The 20,763-nt window shown below is 31.6% G+C and overlaps 2 protein-coding genes across 6 annotated transcripts in view; one reads left to right on the top strand and one right to left on the bottom strand.

Moving 5' to 3' along the window:
* Window positions 1–10,681, bottom strand: part of LOC111624318 (nose resistant to fluoxetine protein 6-like) — a 21,128-nt gene extending 10,447 nt beyond the window's left edge. Inside the window, exons 1-5 of the mRNA XM_023367131.1 lie at window positions 10,288–10,681; window positions 5,178–5,404; window positions 2,200–2,314; window positions 2,040–2,127; window positions 1,875–1,972 (exon numbers count right to left, since the gene is read on the bottom strand). Coding sequence (XP_023222899.1) covers window positions 1,875–1,972; window positions 2,040–2,127; window positions 2,200–2,314; window positions 5,178–5,404; window positions 10,288–10,624 — 865 coding nt within the window. The 5' untranslated portion in view covers window positions 10,625–10,681. The remainder of the gene's footprint in view (window positions 1–1,874; window positions 1,973–2,039; window positions 2,128–2,199; window positions 2,315–5,177; window positions 5,405–10,287) is intronic.
* Window positions 10,682–16,655: 5,974 nt separating this feature from the next.
* Window positions 16,656–20,763, top strand: part of LOC111624321 (protein CutA homolog) — an 11,696-nt gene continuing 7,588 nt past the window's right edge. Inside the window, exons 1-2 of one of the 5 annotated variants that reach the window (XM_023367137.1) lie at window positions 16,657–17,048; window positions 19,261–19,315. In XM_023367137.1, the coding sequence (XP_023222905.1) occupies window positions 19,283–19,315 (33 nt within the window). In that variant the 5' untranslated portion in view covers window positions 16,657–17,048; window positions 19,261–19,282. The other 4 variants (XM_023367139.1, XM_023367140.1, XM_023367142.1 and 1 more) reach the window with 4 other exon arrangements.

A 20,763-nucleotide genomic window follows, 5' to 3' on the forward strand; every position in this document is an offset into this window, starting at 1 on the left:
AGCCAACAAAACAATTTTTGCATTTTTATGCATTTACAGAGCCATTTTATCGCGAAAATGTCGAACAAATTTTTTATTGAAGTGTTTATATTTAACTTGGGCATTGGCCTTTCTCTTTTAATAATGTTTTCTTTTTCATTATATGATCTCGAGCCAAAACTTTTTTAAAATAAATTTTCAATAACGCAATTACATTCTAAATCGCTAGCTATAATATAAGGACTAAAATTAAAAATAAAATTACAAAAACTTACTCGGTGAAATAAAATATGTGGTGGATATCCATACCTGGTAGGAGTGCAGTGCGTGCATGCATGCCAAACCCCGAGGGTGCCTGTTAATGTCAAATACCTCTTTTGTCGCATCACTAGTATATCTCAAAGGACACGACAAGGTTGTTGTAGATTTTAAACGTTTCTCACCGTAGCTATAAAAATCTAAATATGTTTAACTTAAAAGTCATTTGTTTTCTAACTAATTCGTGTTAGGACTAAGTGTCCTCAGAAGTTTCCAAAATTTACAACTTTTCGGTCACTCTCATTGAACTGCAAAAATTTTTGTCTTTATTACATTAATAATACGAAGAAATCAGTCCCCACTGTACTCGGATAGAGATGGTTCCGTTAAGCTTTTGTTTAAGTAAAATTTCGGCTCTTTCATCAGGGTTTTGTTTATATCCCCAATTCCCTAATCGCTTAATTATTTAACTACTTCTTAAGTAGAAATAAGTCGAAACCGGTTACTTTGTACTCGAATATTTGTAGTCTCGGGAAAAAGTGGAAAGACAAATTTTTACGACAACGGAAACATAAATCGTAAATTTAAGGAAAATAAATTCTAGAGCTTTTTCTGTACCTGGTGCATCTCTCTCATTCATTAAAGTTAGTTGTAAATGATGCTGTCGAAGTAACGATTAATTTTTTAACATTACACAAGAATTGTACACGTTTTTTTCTACATCCCCTTAAAGATGGGACGTACGAAATCGTGATATCACTGGTTTAACATTGAAATCCGTAAGTAATATAAAATCGGAGAGCGGAATAAAAATATCAAATATTTTAATGGATTTTTTAAACTCCTGTCAACTATACAGAACTATCGTAAAAACATACCAGTAATTCTTATCGGTTGGGTTAAGTTATAAATCTATTCGCGATTCACGTAATCGGGCGAGGGCGGCCAAATTTCTATCCAGGAACCGGTCCTGGATAGAATTGGATGCGGTATACGTGTAGCATCTCCCTAGGTCCTAGGCTTCCACCGGCTAAACTGGGTGAGGTTGGTGCTGTGTAAAGCGCGTGCGCGAATCTGGCTTTTTGGATGCTGACAATACAGCGCTTCCACTCCGCTACTAATATTCGAATATACAATAGCGATCTTATCGTTTTTTTCACGTGTAGTATAGAAATTTGTAATAAGATACATAATGCGGTTATAATAAAATATTGTGCGATTATTTTTATATAATTAAAGTTAATATGTATTTATTTTTTAGAAAATACAAGGGAAGCGGCGCATCCACCGCTTCCAATGACGGCACGCCACTGCCCAATATGTATCTTCAGTCCTCTATCATCAAGGTGTTCCTGGGATTTTTAGTAGCCACTCGGAGACTTATTTCGACAATGCTTTGCTCTACTTTTATTCCATGCCAGAAGGATCTTTTATTAAATTACAACACAGAAAGGTATATCGACTTTACTTTTTTGAATCTGTAGGGCTGCAATTTTCAATTTAAAAAGAAAATCCCCTTGTAAAGAGTTAGATGAAGACACGACTCTATTGCTAACAGGAAAAGTATTATATACAGGGGCAAGCCACTACTAATTTAAGGTGGAGAGCATATATTTTAAAATCAATAATATATTTACCTTTATTTTCTTTAAATGACTGTTGAATTCGATGATCGAAGCAGTAGTCTAAAACTGTTCCCAGCGTTACCAAAAGTAGAAATAAGCCCAGAACACATCTATAAATTAATCTGTTAGGCCAAAAATCATATATAATTTTTAAAAGGGGCCTTAAAAAGATCTTACATAACGGTTATCTGCTCTTTCGTAATCTGGAATTTCTCTTTAACTTCGCATCTATGGACTCGACTCTTCAAGTTAATTGACTTCAATACTATAAATAGATTTGTGCTTTAATTCTAATTAGATTATTTAAAATTAAATTTTAATAATTTAAAGCAATTACCCGTATTTACAATTTGTTCAACTTCGTTCCTGTTACACGAGGACGGAAAACACAAACCAAATTTTCCTTCGAAGATGTAAAAATATTGATTTAAAGTCGACAATCTTTCTGACAGCTGGAAACAAAAGGAAATAATAATAAATTTAAATGTAAACTTTCAATAGTTACTAGAGAGGTTGCGGCCAAAGTTTTCATCTTTAAAACGTGAACGTCGAACGTCGAGCGCCGTTATCTTGTAAGCGGCTCTCGACGTTCGACGTTCACATTTGAGAGATGAAAACTTTGGCCGCAACGAGAATTACTATAAGTTATAGTAATTCTCGTGTAATCTATTATAAGCCATTATTCTATTGTGGACTGTGAATTGTAGATTGACAGGATAAGCAAAACACAAGAGGGAGGCTATTCTATGAGAAACTGACCCTTATTAATTAAGGTGCTAGACACGTAAAGAACGTGGAAAACTAGCTCCTAACTAAGGTGTTAAAGATGATCGCTGAACATTTAAATTTTATTCCTTAACAGTTAATAAATGGCAAAATTTGTTAGTATTAAATAACATCAAGTCTAATGAACTCTTTAAGGAGTTACAAGAGAAACACTTGATGAAGTATGACTCAACACATCAATAATACTCGATGGTGTACTTATTCATTATAGTGTTAAGAGTCTATTAAGAGGTGTTACATAACAGTTCTTTGCTGAAAGCATTTTAAAACCGTGTTACGAGTTATTTAAGGCATTAAAACTCTCAGGGGTGCACCTGAGTCCTACGCACCACCAAATCCCATGGATATTTGAGTTGAAAATTAATTGGGTTATCCATACAGTGGTGCCTCGTACAACGTACTTAATCCGTTCCAGGTGCACGTCCGTTAAGTGAAACGTCCGTTATACGAAACGCATTATCCCATAGAAATACATGTTAAAACATATAATTCGTTCCGCAGCATAAAATAACCGTACTGTACCATAAAAAATGAAAATGGAGCAGACACCAATTATGCCGGGTAGTCAGATGTTGTGAGGAGGAGGTGGAAGAACACTTTCTTTACACATTCATACAGATACAGACTTTTTACACATTGCAGCGGGTCTTTTTTTATTGTTTTTTAATCGGAGTCAGATTCAGGAGAGGCTACCGGAACTTGCAGGGTCAACTTCTCTTGTTCCATCCTTTGTTTTTTGCCCGCTGGCTTCTTGAAAAACATGACCAAGGTGGTCTGTTTCTCTTTCTTCTTTAACACCTGTCGGAAATGACGGACAAAGGTGTCATCGTAGAGATCATTGATCCTGTTGGCCTCAGCTCTGTTTGGATAATGAGTGTTGGTAAACTCCTGAACCTCTCCCCATTCGACAAGAAAGTTTTTGTCAACTTTCACTCCTGATGATTTCTTGCTTTGTTTCAATTGAAATCACCTTTCTGTTTTTTTTGAAAGCCATGATGCATTATAAATGACTTAACTTGCCAGATTATATGATACGAATAATTCTTTATTAATTAAGATCACTAAACACTTCTACGAGCTACTCTCGCTCCGTTTGTTTTTTACAACCTCTTTTCGTCCCGCCACCTCGGCATCTACACAATTACATTTCGTTTATTTGAATCGTCAACATATATTACATTACATTTAATGTTTATTTAAATCATCAACATATATTACATTACATTTCTACTTCAGATATACTAATAATACATTCTAATAATACTAATATATCCTAAAAATAGCAGATTGTCATTGGCAACGGCAAAAGAGTGGAAACATCATTCGCACTTGTTCGAAGAAAGTCCATTGTTCGTCTCACGTAACTGCCGAACGGAAAGTCCGTTGTTCGCAGCAAGTCCGTTGCTCGAGTCACGTAACGGTCAAACAGAAAGTCCGTTATTCGCAGCGTCCGTTATTCGAGGCGTACGTTATACGAGGCACCACTGTATATTTATTTGTTAAATTAAATTTGATAGTAGGAAAATGGATTTGACTCAACTCTAGAAGATATTTTTAGCATAAATAGCATAAAAATAGCATAACAGAACTTTTTTTATTAAGCATATTTTGATAGGAGTGTAGCTTATATTTTCTGAATATGGATGCTATTATGTGTGTTGTGTGTAGTGTGTTTATGTATATGTTATTGTACGTATATATTTATATATTTTAACGAAATACAACAGCCATACACAGTGTTTAGCCGGCGAAAGAAGGAGGGTGAGGAGACAGAAAGAAGGATCCCTCTGAGCGGTGTATGATTAATGTTAGTATGCAGTTTTTAAGCTGCAAAGCCGTCTACGTATATATTACTGTATTTATATTTGTATTATACAATATTTATTTATACTTGGTATGATCTCAAAAGGTTTTTAATAGGAGTAATCTATAAAGGAGTTGCCTCCAGGAAAACTTTCTATACACCCCAAAAAAGAGACACTAAAAGCGATGTGTGTGCTGTTATATGTGTTTTTATATTGTAAGTACAAAATTGATTGCTTTGAACTACCAGGAGATGCTACAGTATCATGCAAACCCATAAATTTCCCCTCTTTGTGTCTTAAGGGTCCTAAGAAGATCATTTAATCATGCCAGTCTTGGGTTGCAGGACCAGGCCCACAAAGGGGACAGCCTGACAGTGAGAGACAGGGCCCAACATAACTGGGATAGACCATCCCCGTAAAACTCCTGAGGTTGCTTGCCCAAATTCGATCCCGGATCCTCCAGAGCGATAGGTTTTCATTATGAATATTACAAAATAAATTTTTATAATTATAATTAAAGAAAAAATAATTAAAATAAATATTTCTTAATAAAAATTAATAAATTTAATATTAATCAGCTGTTATTCATTTTAAAGTAATAATTATAAAATATAATTAACATAACTGTTACTGCCATCTAGCGAGAATTTAGATAACGAAATATACTGTATATTGTTTAATTTATTATTTTAAAATAAAATAATTTCTATTTAATGTTACTTACCAGTATTGTTCTTGATTCGGGTTCATTTTCCAAAAGACTATGATCCCACAATGGTATATATTTAGGCTTTGGCGGTAAAATGGGTTGAAAATCCACAGTACAATATTGACCTTTAAACTTTTTACGTGATTTGTGAAGTTCTATATCCAAACATTGTTCGTAAGATCCAAGAAAAGTTAACGAACCTTTTAATATACCAGAATTAGGTTTTCCGATAGCATCTACCACTAAAAAAAAATTAAAGAGTGTTTTTAGATATATTTACGATAATTTGATCAAGAGATGGCAGCACTAGTAAAGAAATAATACATTATATAGTATATCAAAAATGCATTGTTTTTCTCAGAATCGTTTACGTTCAACGTCATTCTGACGTAATTTTAATGACTTTATAGTGAAAAATATAAAAATGACGCATAATTTTATACCTATGCGTTAGTTTGACGCCATTTTTATGTCTCGAATCACTCGGCATTTTTGGGCAAGAGGGCATTGTGGGCCTCGGCCAATGCTCTCTTGATTAAAATGCCAATGATTAAACATGCCCTCTCAGTATCCACAGAATGGACAGTAATAAATCTAGGAGTAGGCATGTTGCTGGATTTTGTATTGCAGAAACTTACTTTTAAACTGAAATAAAAATAAAAATACAGTAATAATAATAATTTTTAATATGGTGTAATCCGGACGAATATTTATGTATCATTACTTTATGTTGCAAATTTTTATATTGATAGTAACCTAAAAAGTTGACCTAGTAAAGAGTAAACGTTACTAAATTCTATAATGCTGAACTACAAAAGAATTTTTGAAATTATGTCATTTAAAAGTAATTAAGTAATAAAAGAAAAAATTTTGTATTGTGAGAATAACATCTATTATAGGAACCGAAACCGAGTGTGTGTGTGGGTGTTCGCGACTAACCGGCCTTAACACTGAAACTTGACATATTACACGTGAGACTACACTGATTAAATATAAAGGTTGCAGCCTACGTTTTCAACGCGAAAACGTGAACGTTGAACGTTCAGCGCCGCCTTCCTGTAAGCCTAGAAGTTTGAAATGGCGTTTGAAACGTCGAGCATGATTCCATTGACGTTCCAAACGCCATTGTCAAACTTCTAGGCTTACAGGAAGGCGGCGCTGAACGTCCGACGTACACGTTTTCGCGATGAAAACGTCGGCCGCAACCTCTGTAATTAGTGTTAATCAAGCCAGAATATAAATTGAATAGCTGGTGTTATTCTTTAGTTATACACAATTAACTTTTCTCTTGTTACAGATACGTGTTGTGTTGTATGAATGTGAGAAAGAGATGGTAGATTAAAATTTACCCTACTAAAACGTAGAAAAAAACTCCATTTATTACTTAAATTTATATATTTTAAGTTAAATTTTTTTTTATAGAAAGGGAGTAAAACTTTTCCACCTATTAAAAAGTATTCATTCAGTTGGCGTTGGTAATAAGGAAATCTTGACGCGTGTATTTATTAAGTATTTAAACACAATATATATTATATTGTAATTAATAGCAATATATTTATTATAGTTTACTGATAATAATTTTAAAATATGTTTACATAATATATTGCCATTCTCAAAACATGAATAAATTATTATAATTAAAATATTATTATTAGTTTATTTACTTGTATATGATGTTAACAGTTCGACATTTAAGGGCCATTAATAACGTGTATAGACTTTGAGCACTTTTGATCCCTCCTGTACTTCTGTACTCCCCTCCTAAATCTGTATACCTTTGGTATACAGATTCAGAGGGATTGGTAGAACCTTTTGACCCCTATTCAGGTGTTACAGACGTGGAGAAAACCTGGAAAACTCCACCGTCCTGGCGAGGCTCGAACCCACGACCGAACTCCCAGTGTTCAGGGAACGGCACTGTTGGGCCTTCCCTATCGTATATTTCGCGCCCCCTCTTACCTTAAATTTATAAGCAAACTTATTATGTGCTAAAATATGTTTTAAAACTATTTGTGAGAGGAAACTAGACTTAGTTCTTTTTAAAATGTTTCTTTAGATTGGCTAATTTACATAAAACTAAGCAATGTGACAATAAAAAAAAGGATTGCTGTTTATTTCTAAAATGTAATGGAAATGTCATGATTTGACACGTATATTTTTAAATATTTTTATTAAGTAAATATGAACAAAGATTGACCTTTCACCTTTCTATTTAATAATTTTCTTTAGATTTCGGCATTGAATTTCTATACAATGCTACTAAGAAAAATTGCAGCTCTACTTCAATATCAAGTAAAAAGTTTGATTTTTTCCCCTTCTAATTAAATTTCTTAGAAATTTTAAAATAAAATTAATTTATTAAAAGGATTAGTCACGGATTTCCTTTTAAAGTCCTTGAATCATTCGGTGGACGAGTGGTTAAATCACTGAATACTGGTCGCGGGTTTAGCTTATTCAAAGGGTTGACCACGTGGAGTTTCCCGTGTTTCTTTCATACAAACAACCTTTCTCTCTCTAATTTTGCTTTAAATATATTTCAGTACATATATATATTATTTTAAATTGATATTTTTATTAGATAGAATCATTTGAAGTTTGTATTTTAGTCAATTAAATGAGTACAAAGCAAGAAATATAAATAAGAAATTAATATTGTATAGTGTTGGTTAGTTCCTTCTTTATTTTAATTTACATATGATATATGTGTATACACATTCATAAGGTAAAAAAACAACTGACTAACCGGAAAAATTCAATGATAATTTGAAAAATAATTTTACTAGGAGGAAAATTCAGTGGTTAACGTTTATGACGTCTCACATATATATTTATTGCAGATAATCTTGGTTTCTCGGTAACTAAATTTTAATAAATGTCACTTGTATTTCGAAAAGTAGCCACAAATACAATTTGTACTGACGTGATCATAATAATCAATTGTCCTAATACCAGTTTAAAACTGAGTAGGAAGCCTGTAATATTGAATTATTTACTGTCGACTCGAATAAAGGTTTCATCCCTCCTTGCCCATTTTTAAACGGCAATTAGTACACCGATCACGTCAATACAATTTGTGTAAGATTGCCAATATAAATTATTAACATATATAGTTAATTTATATTGTCAAATTTATTAAATATGATTAGCATTTTTATCGTGTTAATAAATTAAATAAGGACAGCCAAAGCGTTAATCATTTTTGTGTATTAATCACTTAAATACACACTAATCATATATTATTATTACACTGTGTGATAGACAGAGTAATTTTAATATTATTTCAATTGTTAGCCTTCATTATTATCAAGAAATTTGATCCAAATACTGGCTCAAATCTTCTGTCAGATAAATATGTAGAGAATGTCCATTCTCTTTGACTATAATTAATACTGTATTTCAATACGAACAATTGCTCACGAGTGGGTAAAATCACTAAAAACTGGTCGTAGGTTCGTGCCTCGCCAATAGATCGGAGTTTTCAGGGTTTTCTTCACGTAAACAGGGCCAATTTCTCGTTATAGAAAGTCCTCCCCTTCGGCAAATCACTCACGTGTCGCGTTATCATATACAAATAAAACAAAACTTTAATATTTTAATTAACAAATTACACTTAGCATAACAAAGCTAAAATCAAATATAATGGATTTCTAATATATTTTCAATTTTGCAGTAAATTATATTTTATACAATAACTAGAGCACAGAAATGCTACGGTTACAAGCATTAAGAGAATTCGGTTAGGCGATTTATATATATATATATATATATTATTAAGATGAATACTGTCGTATACATATTTAATTATTTGAGTAATCATGTTATTTATTCGTTTAATCGAGTGAATATCTATTAATTTCTATAAGAAATGATCACTTGTTTGCAATAATAAGTGGAACACAAACGAAAGTTCTACCGTAAGTACTTAAAAGCAACCATTTACGATTAACAGGAAAACACTAAAATATGTTTAAAACGGGTTTTTACAGTGTTTTAACCATCCGCCATTCGCTAAAACATGTAAAATTAGATCCTACTGTACAAATCTGACTTGAAACATTGTTCTGTAGTAACATATAAAAGGCCTTTCGCCCAGTTTAAAAACTCGAGATCCTATGCTGCAACTTGTTTAGCTTACGTGTGAATCGGTTCCGGAGTTGAGCGATGTAAAGGAAATCGATCACAAAATTTTAAAGGTCGAAGAGTAAAGAATAATAATAGATATTAAATTATATAAATTCGAATGTTAATTCAAAAATAGCAGTATTTGATGCATCGATGAGTTAACCCATATTATTTTTATAAACAATAAAATCACGAATAAATGTAGATATGTGATTTAACCTGTATAATAATAGAATTTTTGATTTATCCGGTTATTTTTTTTATTCTTCCGCTAAAGAAGGCCTTTTTAATCACGTCCGTAATGGGTTCGAAGGGCCTAGCGATGAGGGATGGGGGTTCGATATATAGGGAACACGAGGTCGTCTCTCGAGCCCCAGACTGAAGACTTAATCACCTTTATTTATTGGGTTTAATAAAGGTTCTGGTTTATTAATTAAAGAACAGAATATAATATTATGATATTCTGTGAAAGTACAGTCAACTTCTGAACAACGGCCACTGACTGAAACATGCTGAGTGGCCGTTCTTCGGAGGTTATTTGTATGTATTATAAGTTCTTGAAAAAATGGATGACCTATAAAATTATATATATATATATTGAAATTAACGATTATATCGTATAGAAAAATGAAGTTGTTAACTAGAAATTTGACCCGATATTTAACTATTTAATACATCCCTAATCACTTAAATTATTTATTTATTTAATTGTTTATTTATGTAATAAATATTACATAATATTAGAAATAATGGATCAAGGATTGGAAAGAAATTCTTAATAAAATTACACCATAAAATGATTTTTAAAGTAGTTCGAAGGTTAAGTGTTTCGGCAACGTAATTACATAACGTAAACTAGAAAGGGGTTAAAGAATTAAGCAAGAAAACACAGAAAACAAGGAGTTTTATCAGTATTTAAGTCTTATATATTCGTATTGAGGATAAATTTTTAAAGAATTTACTATTTTATTCTTATATAATTAGAATAAGGAAAAAAACTTACTCTGTAAAGCCCATAATTTCATCTGTCTCAGGTCGAAAATAAATTGCATTAAACTGCCCATACATCCTCCAGAAATGTTAACTTGATTCTGTCCGCTCATAACTGTAGGAAGGGCCCTTTTTATCACTTCATCCACGGCTTGTTTTAAGAGTTTCTGGACAGATATCCACGTCTCATCACCTTTAGGTGTATCCAATTTATCGTCTTTCGCACTAGTTACTTCATCAGTCACTTTAGAAGTATTATCGGTTACATTATTAGCATTATCTGTAACGTTAGAAGAGTGAATAGGGAGAATAAATAGGATCAGTAGAGTTACACACGTTAACTCTTTCATGTTTTAACAATGCGAGTGACAGAAGCGGAATGCAAACTCCTTGTCTTAGCGTGTCTTAGATAAATAAGTAGTCTCAAGGTTGAAATTTTTTTTTTTTTTTATGAAACTTTCCTTTCCTCTCTTTCATAATTCGATTTCTTTCTAAACATTTTTTCGTTGGTTTTTCCGTAACATATTTGATGAAACTGTTAATGGGGACATTAACAGTTTATTATTTATTTTATTTTAAATGATTTATAAACTTCCAATTTGTTCTCAGATGCGCCTAATATATGTTAAAACCTGTCTAAAGCGGAACGTGAATAAAAAGGAAACTTGTCTAAAACGGAAGTATTCTTAAGAACGAAGCGAATTTTTCCTATGTTAAAGAATAACCTGTTTAAAACGGAAACCTGTTTAAAACGGAAAAAACATTCGATTCCGGTTATCACAGGTTAGTTTTCTTAAGCAAAAAATTACTATTTTATTAAGAATTTTTTCCCGTTTAAGCAGGTTTCCGTTTTATACAGGTTTTACTGTATATTATATTGTACTTCTATATTATGATTAGAGCTAGAGCCCTAAAAAAGGCCATAAAAAAACATAACTGGTATGATTTTTATAAGAAATTTATGTGATTTTTATTGCCTAGATAGTATATTTTCATAGAAGTATATAATAATATAGTACATATTGCATACATTACACCAAAAATATACAGAAAATGATCGAGTCTTTTAACATAGAATTACATTTAAAAGTAATTAATAATTAAAAATCATGTTAAATTTTATGTCTAATGTAAAAAGTTGTCCCGGTGAATTTTTTCAAGGCCACAGGTTTCATTGAGGTCAAATACATATACTGTATTAACTTAGCTTTTCTGTGTGTGTAGATATGAAATTCAAATAAAACATGCTGGAGATATTACTTAATTGTTTTAAAATTTAATTTATTTTAGAAATAATATAAACAAAATTGTGTATTTATTTATAGGAAGATAAGTCTACACACAATAATATTCTGATACATGAAAACACTTGAAGTAGCCTATGTAACCTTCATTTTCATAACATGTTTTGGACTTATCTGGCCCTCAATAGTTTGGAGGTTACACAATATTAAAATAAATTTTACATAATTTAATTTTCTTTTCTTTTTTTTTTTTAAATTATTAAATTTCATTGTGATAAAACATAAATGAATTGATGTTAAATGTTACTTATTTATTCAGAAATTATTGTTTAAAACCTTTTAAAAATGAATTAACACTATAAAATTGCATGTAATAAATACATTAGAGGTAATTTATAAAGGTAAAAATATGTTTTAATTAACACAGTGCTAAATTTTATATGTGTTAACCACAATTATACATGTTAAATCATTAATTTTGTGTACAAAAATCATATATAAAACTCATATTATTAAGAAAATGTATGTAAAATTAGATATTAAATACATTTGTGTCAAGATAACGTACGCTACTACGTCATATACAGTGTACACATCGATGTCATACAGAGAAAACGTTATAGTGACGTCAATTTAAAAGTGTACATAATTTATACAAAACATACATCTATTACTCGACACAATTCATAAAGTAATTTAATATAAATTAAGTTGTTACTATGATTTAAAAATAACTCCATTCACACATCAATATAACAATTTCGACCTTTAAACTAAGAGGGGAAATTACTCTAAAGTTGAAAACAGGTTTCGAGTGAAACATAATTAAATATTTATTAAAATTAGATTTAAAAATTTAATTTAATGAAGGGTATTAAATAATAATGATACTATCAAATCCATTCGTAATTATTATGTAAAGTTATTAGAGTAGATCCATTGTAATTTAATAAATAGGCTGCTCGATTGTTCTCCTATATGGAAAACACGTGCTTAACCCCGCAAAAAAAAAAATTAGTTTAGTAATTCATTTTCAATCTGTGCTAAATGAATTATTAAGCAAACTTGCAACTGAATGAAAATATTGATCTTTTTCTTTTTAAATATTATTGATTCAGGGGTGAATTTTCAGGAAGCCAAACCAGAGTTTTATATTATTATTTTATGGAGAGAAAAGGGCCTTCAGGATGTTACAGCTTAGGTTAGACAGGTCCTGCATTTGTTTTACACTGTTATTTATTCACGTGAGAGGAGATAGGGCCTTTCCTTGGGGGCACGACGTAAACGTTAGGAGGATTGTAATCAGTAACACGAGAAACTTGTCGATAAAAATTACTCTACGGGCAGTGGCGCGTTATCCTAGAGCAATTTTCTAAGGCCCCACCAACAGGGAACCACAAAATTAATCTTTTATAAGAACATATTTCTCCCGAAGAAAAATGTCTGAAGTCAACACTGTACACGGGGCGCTCTAATTCAAATTCGCCCTGGCTCCATGAAGCTACAACGCGCCATTGCCTCAAGTTATTTTACCTCAAATAAGAGTAATGATTTACGTTTTCTTGGAGTTATTTTTTTGTAGCCCATTAAGTAGTTAACATACATAATTTTACAATTGAAATTTTTTTTTCAAATTGCAGCCCAACAATAGTAATGATTTAAGTACGTTTAAAAGTTTAGTATTAGGCTAAATACAGCGATCATTCAACATTGTGCTCTCAAAGTAATAATAATAATAAAAAAATGCTTTTGAAACGTTTCGAAGGTTCAAAATTACATGAAAAACCAAGATTAAAGCATCTAATTACTGTTGTTTGAGTGAGAAGAAGACCTTTACCCATCAGGAATTCAGCCAGGCCCATGGAATGGTGAAGAACGGAGCTTGACGTCCATAAAAATTTTCAAGGCTATGGCCCGACTTGAACCATGTTAACTCCTTTATCGAGCCAATAAAACTTATAAAAAAAGGAAAAATATTAGCTGTATTGCAAAACTTGCCGTAACGACATACTCAATCTTATGTAAACTAATCAGTTTTCTCCCCCTTCTCTCCTCTATAATAGTATTTTCACAAATGATATAATAAACATTACAATTCGCATCATCTACGTGATAATTCTCATAGATTTATGCTTTTTAATCTTAATTAATTAATTAAGAATTACTCGAAACAATTCCTAAATCTCTCATAATATTAAGCAGATAATACTTTAATATTAATTTATTTTCGCTAATATTTCAGCTTAAAATATGTATAGTTTTTATAGAATATCGTAAGAATAATCTAAAAATATCTAAACAATATGAAAATTCATAAATTATTCTTTTCTTCTATACTTCAGAGTTAATTAGAAATTGTGAAATAATTCGCAATTAATTTTTGTAAAAGAATAATCAGCCTTATTAATAGCGAGGTTGCGGCCGAAGTTTTCATCTCTCAAACGTGAACGTCGAACGTCGAGAGCCACTTACAAGATAGCGGCGCTCGACGTTCGACGTTCACGTTTTACAGATGAAAACTTCGGCTGTAACCTCTCTAGTAACTTCACCTAACATATGCATATTTGGCTTTTATATATTTAAATATTGTCTTTATATAAATTATTTATAAATATTAAAGAAGCGAAGACCTTATAAATTAACTTTTGCATGTATTTAGTTCAATAGATAAGTGTATTTATTGAACTAAATGTATGTAAAGTTAATTTATGATGTCTTCACTACTTTATTCATTTATTTATTAATATTTAATAGTAGCCTCGTTTAAACACATATTATCCCGTTGTTGTAAATGTATTATACATGTGTATACAGGTGTACATTTATGTAATACATATATGCCTATTATACTTGTGTATGACTGTATATTGTGAAAATCCAAATAATAGGCAAATAAACAATCTAATTTTAACAATATTACTATTAAGTAAAAATCCAGCAACGAGTTGTGTAACTAACAAGCTTAATTTTGGGGTAGAGATGAGTTTTATACAAAAATTTTAAATGCTAATAATGAGTAAGATCTTCATTACGTCCGATCCCACTCGAGATACGACACGTTATCCCCCTTCTATCAGCCACTCCATTGATCTTTAACCACCAAATTTTAGTGGCATCAATCCCCCTAATATACAAACCACCCTGCAAAATTTCAGAAGATTTCGACATAAGGCACAAGAGTTATTAAGGTTCAAAGTGAGTAAACAAGATTGTGCTATCACACACACTAACATCCATACTTAGGGGGAAAAACCTCCAATTTTTTCTCATTTCTCCACGTTTCGTGTACAAAAATACGAAAATTATTTTGGGGTGAGGTCATATTTTGACCGATCTCCACACTTTTCCTATGTTATATATAACATCCGGGAAAGTAAAAAGTGTTTAAAGTTGCAATGAGAATGTATTCAAAGTTTGCTATTTTTATCCGTTTTAATTATAAAATACAGTAATTAGTCAGTGAAAGCGGCAGTTTAAAATTAATCACTGATTATTTTCCTTTTTTTTTTTTTTTTTTTTTTTTTAAATTTAGTCCTTGCACACACATAAAAGCAAGGCAAAAGAAATGTTTAAATGATTAATGCAATATTCAAGGTCTCAAATAAGGAAAACTCTTTTCTGTTTTCTCCGTATAGTTGATGTCGATACTTCATGCTGGCATGAAAGTTGTAAAGAAAACGTTTTTAATTAACATATAAAGTTGTTTATGAAAGTTGTAAAATAATTTAATAGGGAAGAAATTACTTTAGAAACTTTACTTTTAACTTTTTCAGCCACGTGGACACTGAGAGGGCCTTTCAAACATACCCTGGGTTCTTCCAGGCCCACAATGAGGGACGGAGCCCGACACGTCTATGGCGGACCATCCCCAAAAATTCCTAGGTTTTTTCGATCACTATAAATCGATGGCGGGCCCCCCAGAGCGGTAAACTGGTGTCAAAACCGCCTTTGATATCTGCCCGTGTTGAAATTCGTTATGATGTCAGCCTACTGCTTCGAGGGGATTCGAGATCAATTGCGGATGGCCCGTCCCTCAGCCATCCCCATCGTGAGCCTGGCTGACCCCTAATGTAGGCTCACTTGCTAAAAACAAGCGCTCTTAGTACCGGTAGGAATGAGTTTAAAGTTTAAAAAATTCAATACACGACGAATATATAATTTTTCAACACATTAAATGACGTGTTTACGCATTAAATGTAATTATTTTAATCTTGTTTTTCATCTAAATCTCATTTATATAAGCCTTCAGGCTATAACAAATATAAGCATTAAAAGTAATTTACAGTTACGCAAAGTGTAATTACGATTAGATTTACTATTTTTAGTTAGGAAAAAAAAAATCTGTATTTTTCTGTAAAATTATACCAGTTCCTTGTGATATTTATACGACTTTTTAAAATAATAATAATGATAATTATTAATTAATACATGTTTTATATATGCAGGGTGGTCCAAAACTCTATTAACCGCAACATATTTTTATTAGCGGTATAAGACCTTGCGTAAACCTGTTTTAATCATTCTTAAAATAATATGTATAGGTTAACTGACTTTAGGGCTAAACTATAAACTGTATATATAATGTCGAATTATCCAAATTATATTCAGTCAAACCTGTAAACAACGGGCGAGGACTGGAGGTAAAAACATCGCCACTATTTGGGAGCGTCCGTTCTTTACAGGCTATTTTTGTATGAGTTTCAATCACCGTTTAGTGGAGGTTCGACAGTATTTACACACATTTAGATAGCCTAACCTTCTGAGCAACACCGCCGAAAAGTTGTCGACCCCTGATTTTTTTTACTCTGTTCGCCCTGTGGACACTAAGAGGGTCTCGTTTAGCAAGCCCATTACGGATTCGGCCAGGCCCACAATGAGGCAGCTGAGTAGTGAAGGTCGGGGGCCGACATTCCTGGGAATTTTTCGACCCGTCCGGATTCGATTCCCGGTCCCAGAGCGGTAGGCTACCATCTTAACCGCTCGGCCATTGGGTCGTCTCCGAAAACTGATAATTGGTCGCAGTTTCGCGCCTCACCAAACTCGGATTCCACTCAGACTGCAAGAACACAAAAACACGTGAAGAATAACTTCGGGAAACTCCGCGTGGTCTTGGCACGTGGAGTTTCCCGTGGAGCTTCACGTGTCTAACGCCTCAATACGGTCCCGATTCCAATAGAAAGCCCTCTCGGATGACTGCTAAGGGGCCTTATCACCTTGCCTTATGCCATTAGCCTAATTTAAATAAAAATATCATTCGAAATTATAGAAAAATAACTCAATTTTCCCGGTTTCTTCCATGAATTTTTCCATGAAAAATTTACGGAAAACCATCAGAAGATAAAATGCATTATTACAATTCCAATTCTAAAATAAAGAAGAATAAAAAATACAAATTTATATCTTTTCTAAGTGTTTATTCGACAAAGATTTTAAAATATCCTCTCGTTTAATTAAACATTTACGATAGAGGAAAATTGTATTGTACGATCTGGCAACTCAACCGGCCAGCGTGAAGCGAAGAGAAAGAAAGGTTAGTTACATTTACAATATTTACTGATGAGTATGTATGTTAAGGATAAATTAACATGGAAACTCTTGACCCTATTCACGTGATAATAAGGTTACACGTGCTTCGTTTACATCATATTTGAACACGCTTCTAAGTATGGTAATTTGTCTTAGTAAACGTTTTTCTGGTTTTAAATGACTTTTCTTTGGAATATAATGAAACACGTGCTGTAAAATTTTAATGCCGTACGAGTGGAAAATATAACAGGAAAATAATAATGATACTATGCTGGTTAGGTGTATATCTTGTATGCAGCTTGGTATCAATAGTGTTGCGTTATCCTACGGACAAAAGGCCCCAAGTCAATCTTTTATAACAATATTTAACCCCCTTAAAATCTTCTCAAAGATAAGTGTGTAAATTAAACACTGTTCGGAGTTCCCAGATTCAAATTTCCCGGGCGTCCGCGAAGCTATAAGGTACCGCTGCTTATCGGAGCTTCAGTTCGTACCCGTAGGAGTTAAAAAGTCAAAGGAACCGATGGTCTATCCTTTGTAAGATATCCTGAAATCGACCTATCGTGTTGGTTACTTTGACTTTTTACTCTTAAGGTATGGTCTACGGTTCCAATAAGGTCCCAACTGCCTCGTTAGGAGCTGCATTTGTAGCAAATTGCATACATACTCTACAAATTATCTAAAGTTAACTTCTACTGAAGGGTGTCTTGACTGGTAAAGCTGCTTTAGCATGCAATGCACCCAAAATATCCAATATCTGCAGTCATGTTTTACCAGAAGCGATTGTTTTGGCGATTCGAGCCATGAATACTAATGCTACAAAACCGCTGAAACGATTACTGATATTTGCTAATTAATTGGAGGTAAGTTTCATTTAAATATGCTGGCTGATATTATTTTCTGAAATATTACTATTAAATATAAATTTCAAGTTAAATTTGAGGAAAAATTTCAATTGTAGACAACTGCACTGTCAATTTTTTGCTTTATTTGCTCTTCTAGAAAGACCATGAACTAATGCATGACTCGAGATAAGTTTATTGTTTGATATGCATTTCTAGTGTTTGGGCGCACACCTTTGGCCATCAATCTTAATTTATGTCTTGCATGTGCCCTTTCTGACTTAACTAAATTTAAATTTATCACCATAATTAAATTTTAATGCAAATATATATTAAAAATTCCAGAATTTAGCAGTTATATCTAGAAAAATTGCATTAAATTATTACTAAAAGTAACTAGAAAACTTTTGTACACAACATTGTAAACATTGTAAATTAACATGTTACTTCAACGTTATTTGTAAACCTGTCTGACAGGCTTACAAATATTATTATTACCTTCAAAAATAAAAATTTAAATTTATAGAACTATATTCTGAAATTCTTAATAAATATTTGCGTTAAGTTTTATTACGGTTTGCTTGTAAACGAATTTAAATTTGGAAGTTAATATGCAGCTCAGACTATTGCCAGACGATCTGCCAGATTTTATCGTGCTACATTTAAAGCTACTTAATAATCAGAATCTAAGCAATTTGGGTGAATTAAATTTAAAAATTAATTAATCTTAAGTATTGAATTTATCTAGCGATGGCGGCCAAACCACCTAACTATAGACAAGTTGCTTCAATTCCAGTTATTAAGTAGTCTTGAAATTGGTGACATTAAAGTATCTGCTGTTGTAATTTATTAAATTGTTAAAGATAGTTGGCCTAAAGGGATGGTAAATACCGAGAATTAATTTTGTAGAATAAATAAAGTTGCTGCATCAATTTGTGCATTGGTTTTTTTTCATGTTTTTCCTAGAAGAACAAATAAAGAAACCGAACAGAACTAAGGTGTGACTTGCATTATCAAATTGAAACAATATGGCTGCAGGAACCGATGAGCATTTATGATATAAATGTCAAATTGCAATTGCCAGAAAAGTATAAATATATATAAATCTTTTCAAAATAGGTTAATTGTATGAAGTTGCCTATTTTATTCATTTCGGTCGTCACATAGAAAACAATGTATATTAATTAATGCTTATGGTGCACATTCCGATAAGTCATTACGCAATAACTTTAAACTTTGTCGAGAGAGAAATACTAAGAATTAAATTATTATTGAAAAGTTTAAAGAATAGTTCAATTGTAACATTACAAGGTAATAAACCAATTATGATTTCTCACAAAGTGTAAACTTACAACATTTTTTATTATCATGTAGTTGTATCCTCAGTTATTGTTCAATGATTCTGAGAAGATACCTGGGAATAATTTTGGTAAGCTTATCCACAAAATTATTTATATAATTATAAATTTGATACTAGTTAAATGAATTTGCTTTGTACGCAAGCTTTTTTTTCTCTCTTGCTTATGGAAAAGCAAATATTCTATAAGCTTAAATCAATACAAGTAATTATTTAGTCTGAAATAGTAAAAAAAAAAAAAAAAAGAATATATTTAAATAAGTATTATCACTTTTTTAAAGCACAATTTTTACTTTCTGTAAGCAATTAATGCAATTTAAATATGAAAAATATTCAATATTATGATGATTGGAACTGTTTTTTGAACAGTTAAAGGAAATTTATTTAATATTCTTTTTATTAGTAATTATATAAAATGAACTGTGTTTGTTGAATGATAACTTAATAAACGGGACACTTTAGATTTACAAAATCATCCGCACTTGTTGTGAAAGCTGAAACTGTTTATTTAAATTATGAATGAATATTTTCATATTTAGACTTTTACTTTTTCAGCTACAATCTACTTTTTTGTCCTGTTTTTCTATTCTGTTAACCCATTTTCTACAATGTTCACATAAAAATAATGACACAAAATTAAGAAATCAAAACATTATTATAGGAGTTATACATATTAGTTCTGTCGATACGATTAAACTGTCTGTAAAATATTCAATAAAAAAGAAAATAAACTATTGTTTGTGTGAAGACGTCAACACTGGGTTTTCACTTGAGATGCTCACGAATAATGTGACGTTTTGACTAATTTCAAGATGATAATTTTTAATTTGTTTGATATATTCGTGATAAATAAAACATCTTCCATAGAAGGACAGATTTAATAATTAAAATATCATATTATTCATATGATAATCAGCTCCTGCAGATTATCTGTGTTGTACAATGACGAGTGATTCGAACTTTGCAAACTGAGAATGCAAACGTTGCAGAATTGCCATTTTTGTTTACAGTGGTTCCTAGGAGTAGTAGCTGACAACACATTTGAATGCCAATGGGAGATGAAACTTGAGCGATTACTCTATTGACCTGTGTACGTTGCATACTTCCTGGGCAATAATTAACATAATTATGGTAATTTAAAGTGGTAGCATTCATTTTGGAATGCCCCGATGTATGTGCTGTTGTAAAGCTCCAATAGTTTCTAAACATTTGTATAGATATATGTGGTATGAAAGGATTGTTGACGCAATAATTATTCTCTGCTGATGTGTTATTTTATGGGCAAATTCTGAGTATTTATATTACCATTAATTTCCTCTGCATTATTTTAAATTGTATTGTTTTCTTTTGCTTTGATGGGCTATTGAAGACTGTGGTCATGAGGAATTTGTACATTTTTAGAGCAAATTATATCTTAGGTAAACCAAACTTTTTTATTGAATGTAATTACAAATGAATACAAAATGTTTTTAAAATAATGAATTAATTATCAATATATATATATATATATATTTTTGTTT

This window comes from Centruroides sculpturatus, unplaced genomic scaffold (genome assembly GCF_000671375.1).
Source record: "Centruroides sculpturatus isolate CEXI.00-Female unplaced genomic scaffold, Cexi_2.0 scaffold367, whole genome shotgun sequence".
Classification (NCBI taxonomy): Eukaryota; Metazoa; Arthropoda; class Arachnida; order Scorpiones; family Buthidae; genus Centruroides; species Centruroides sculpturatus.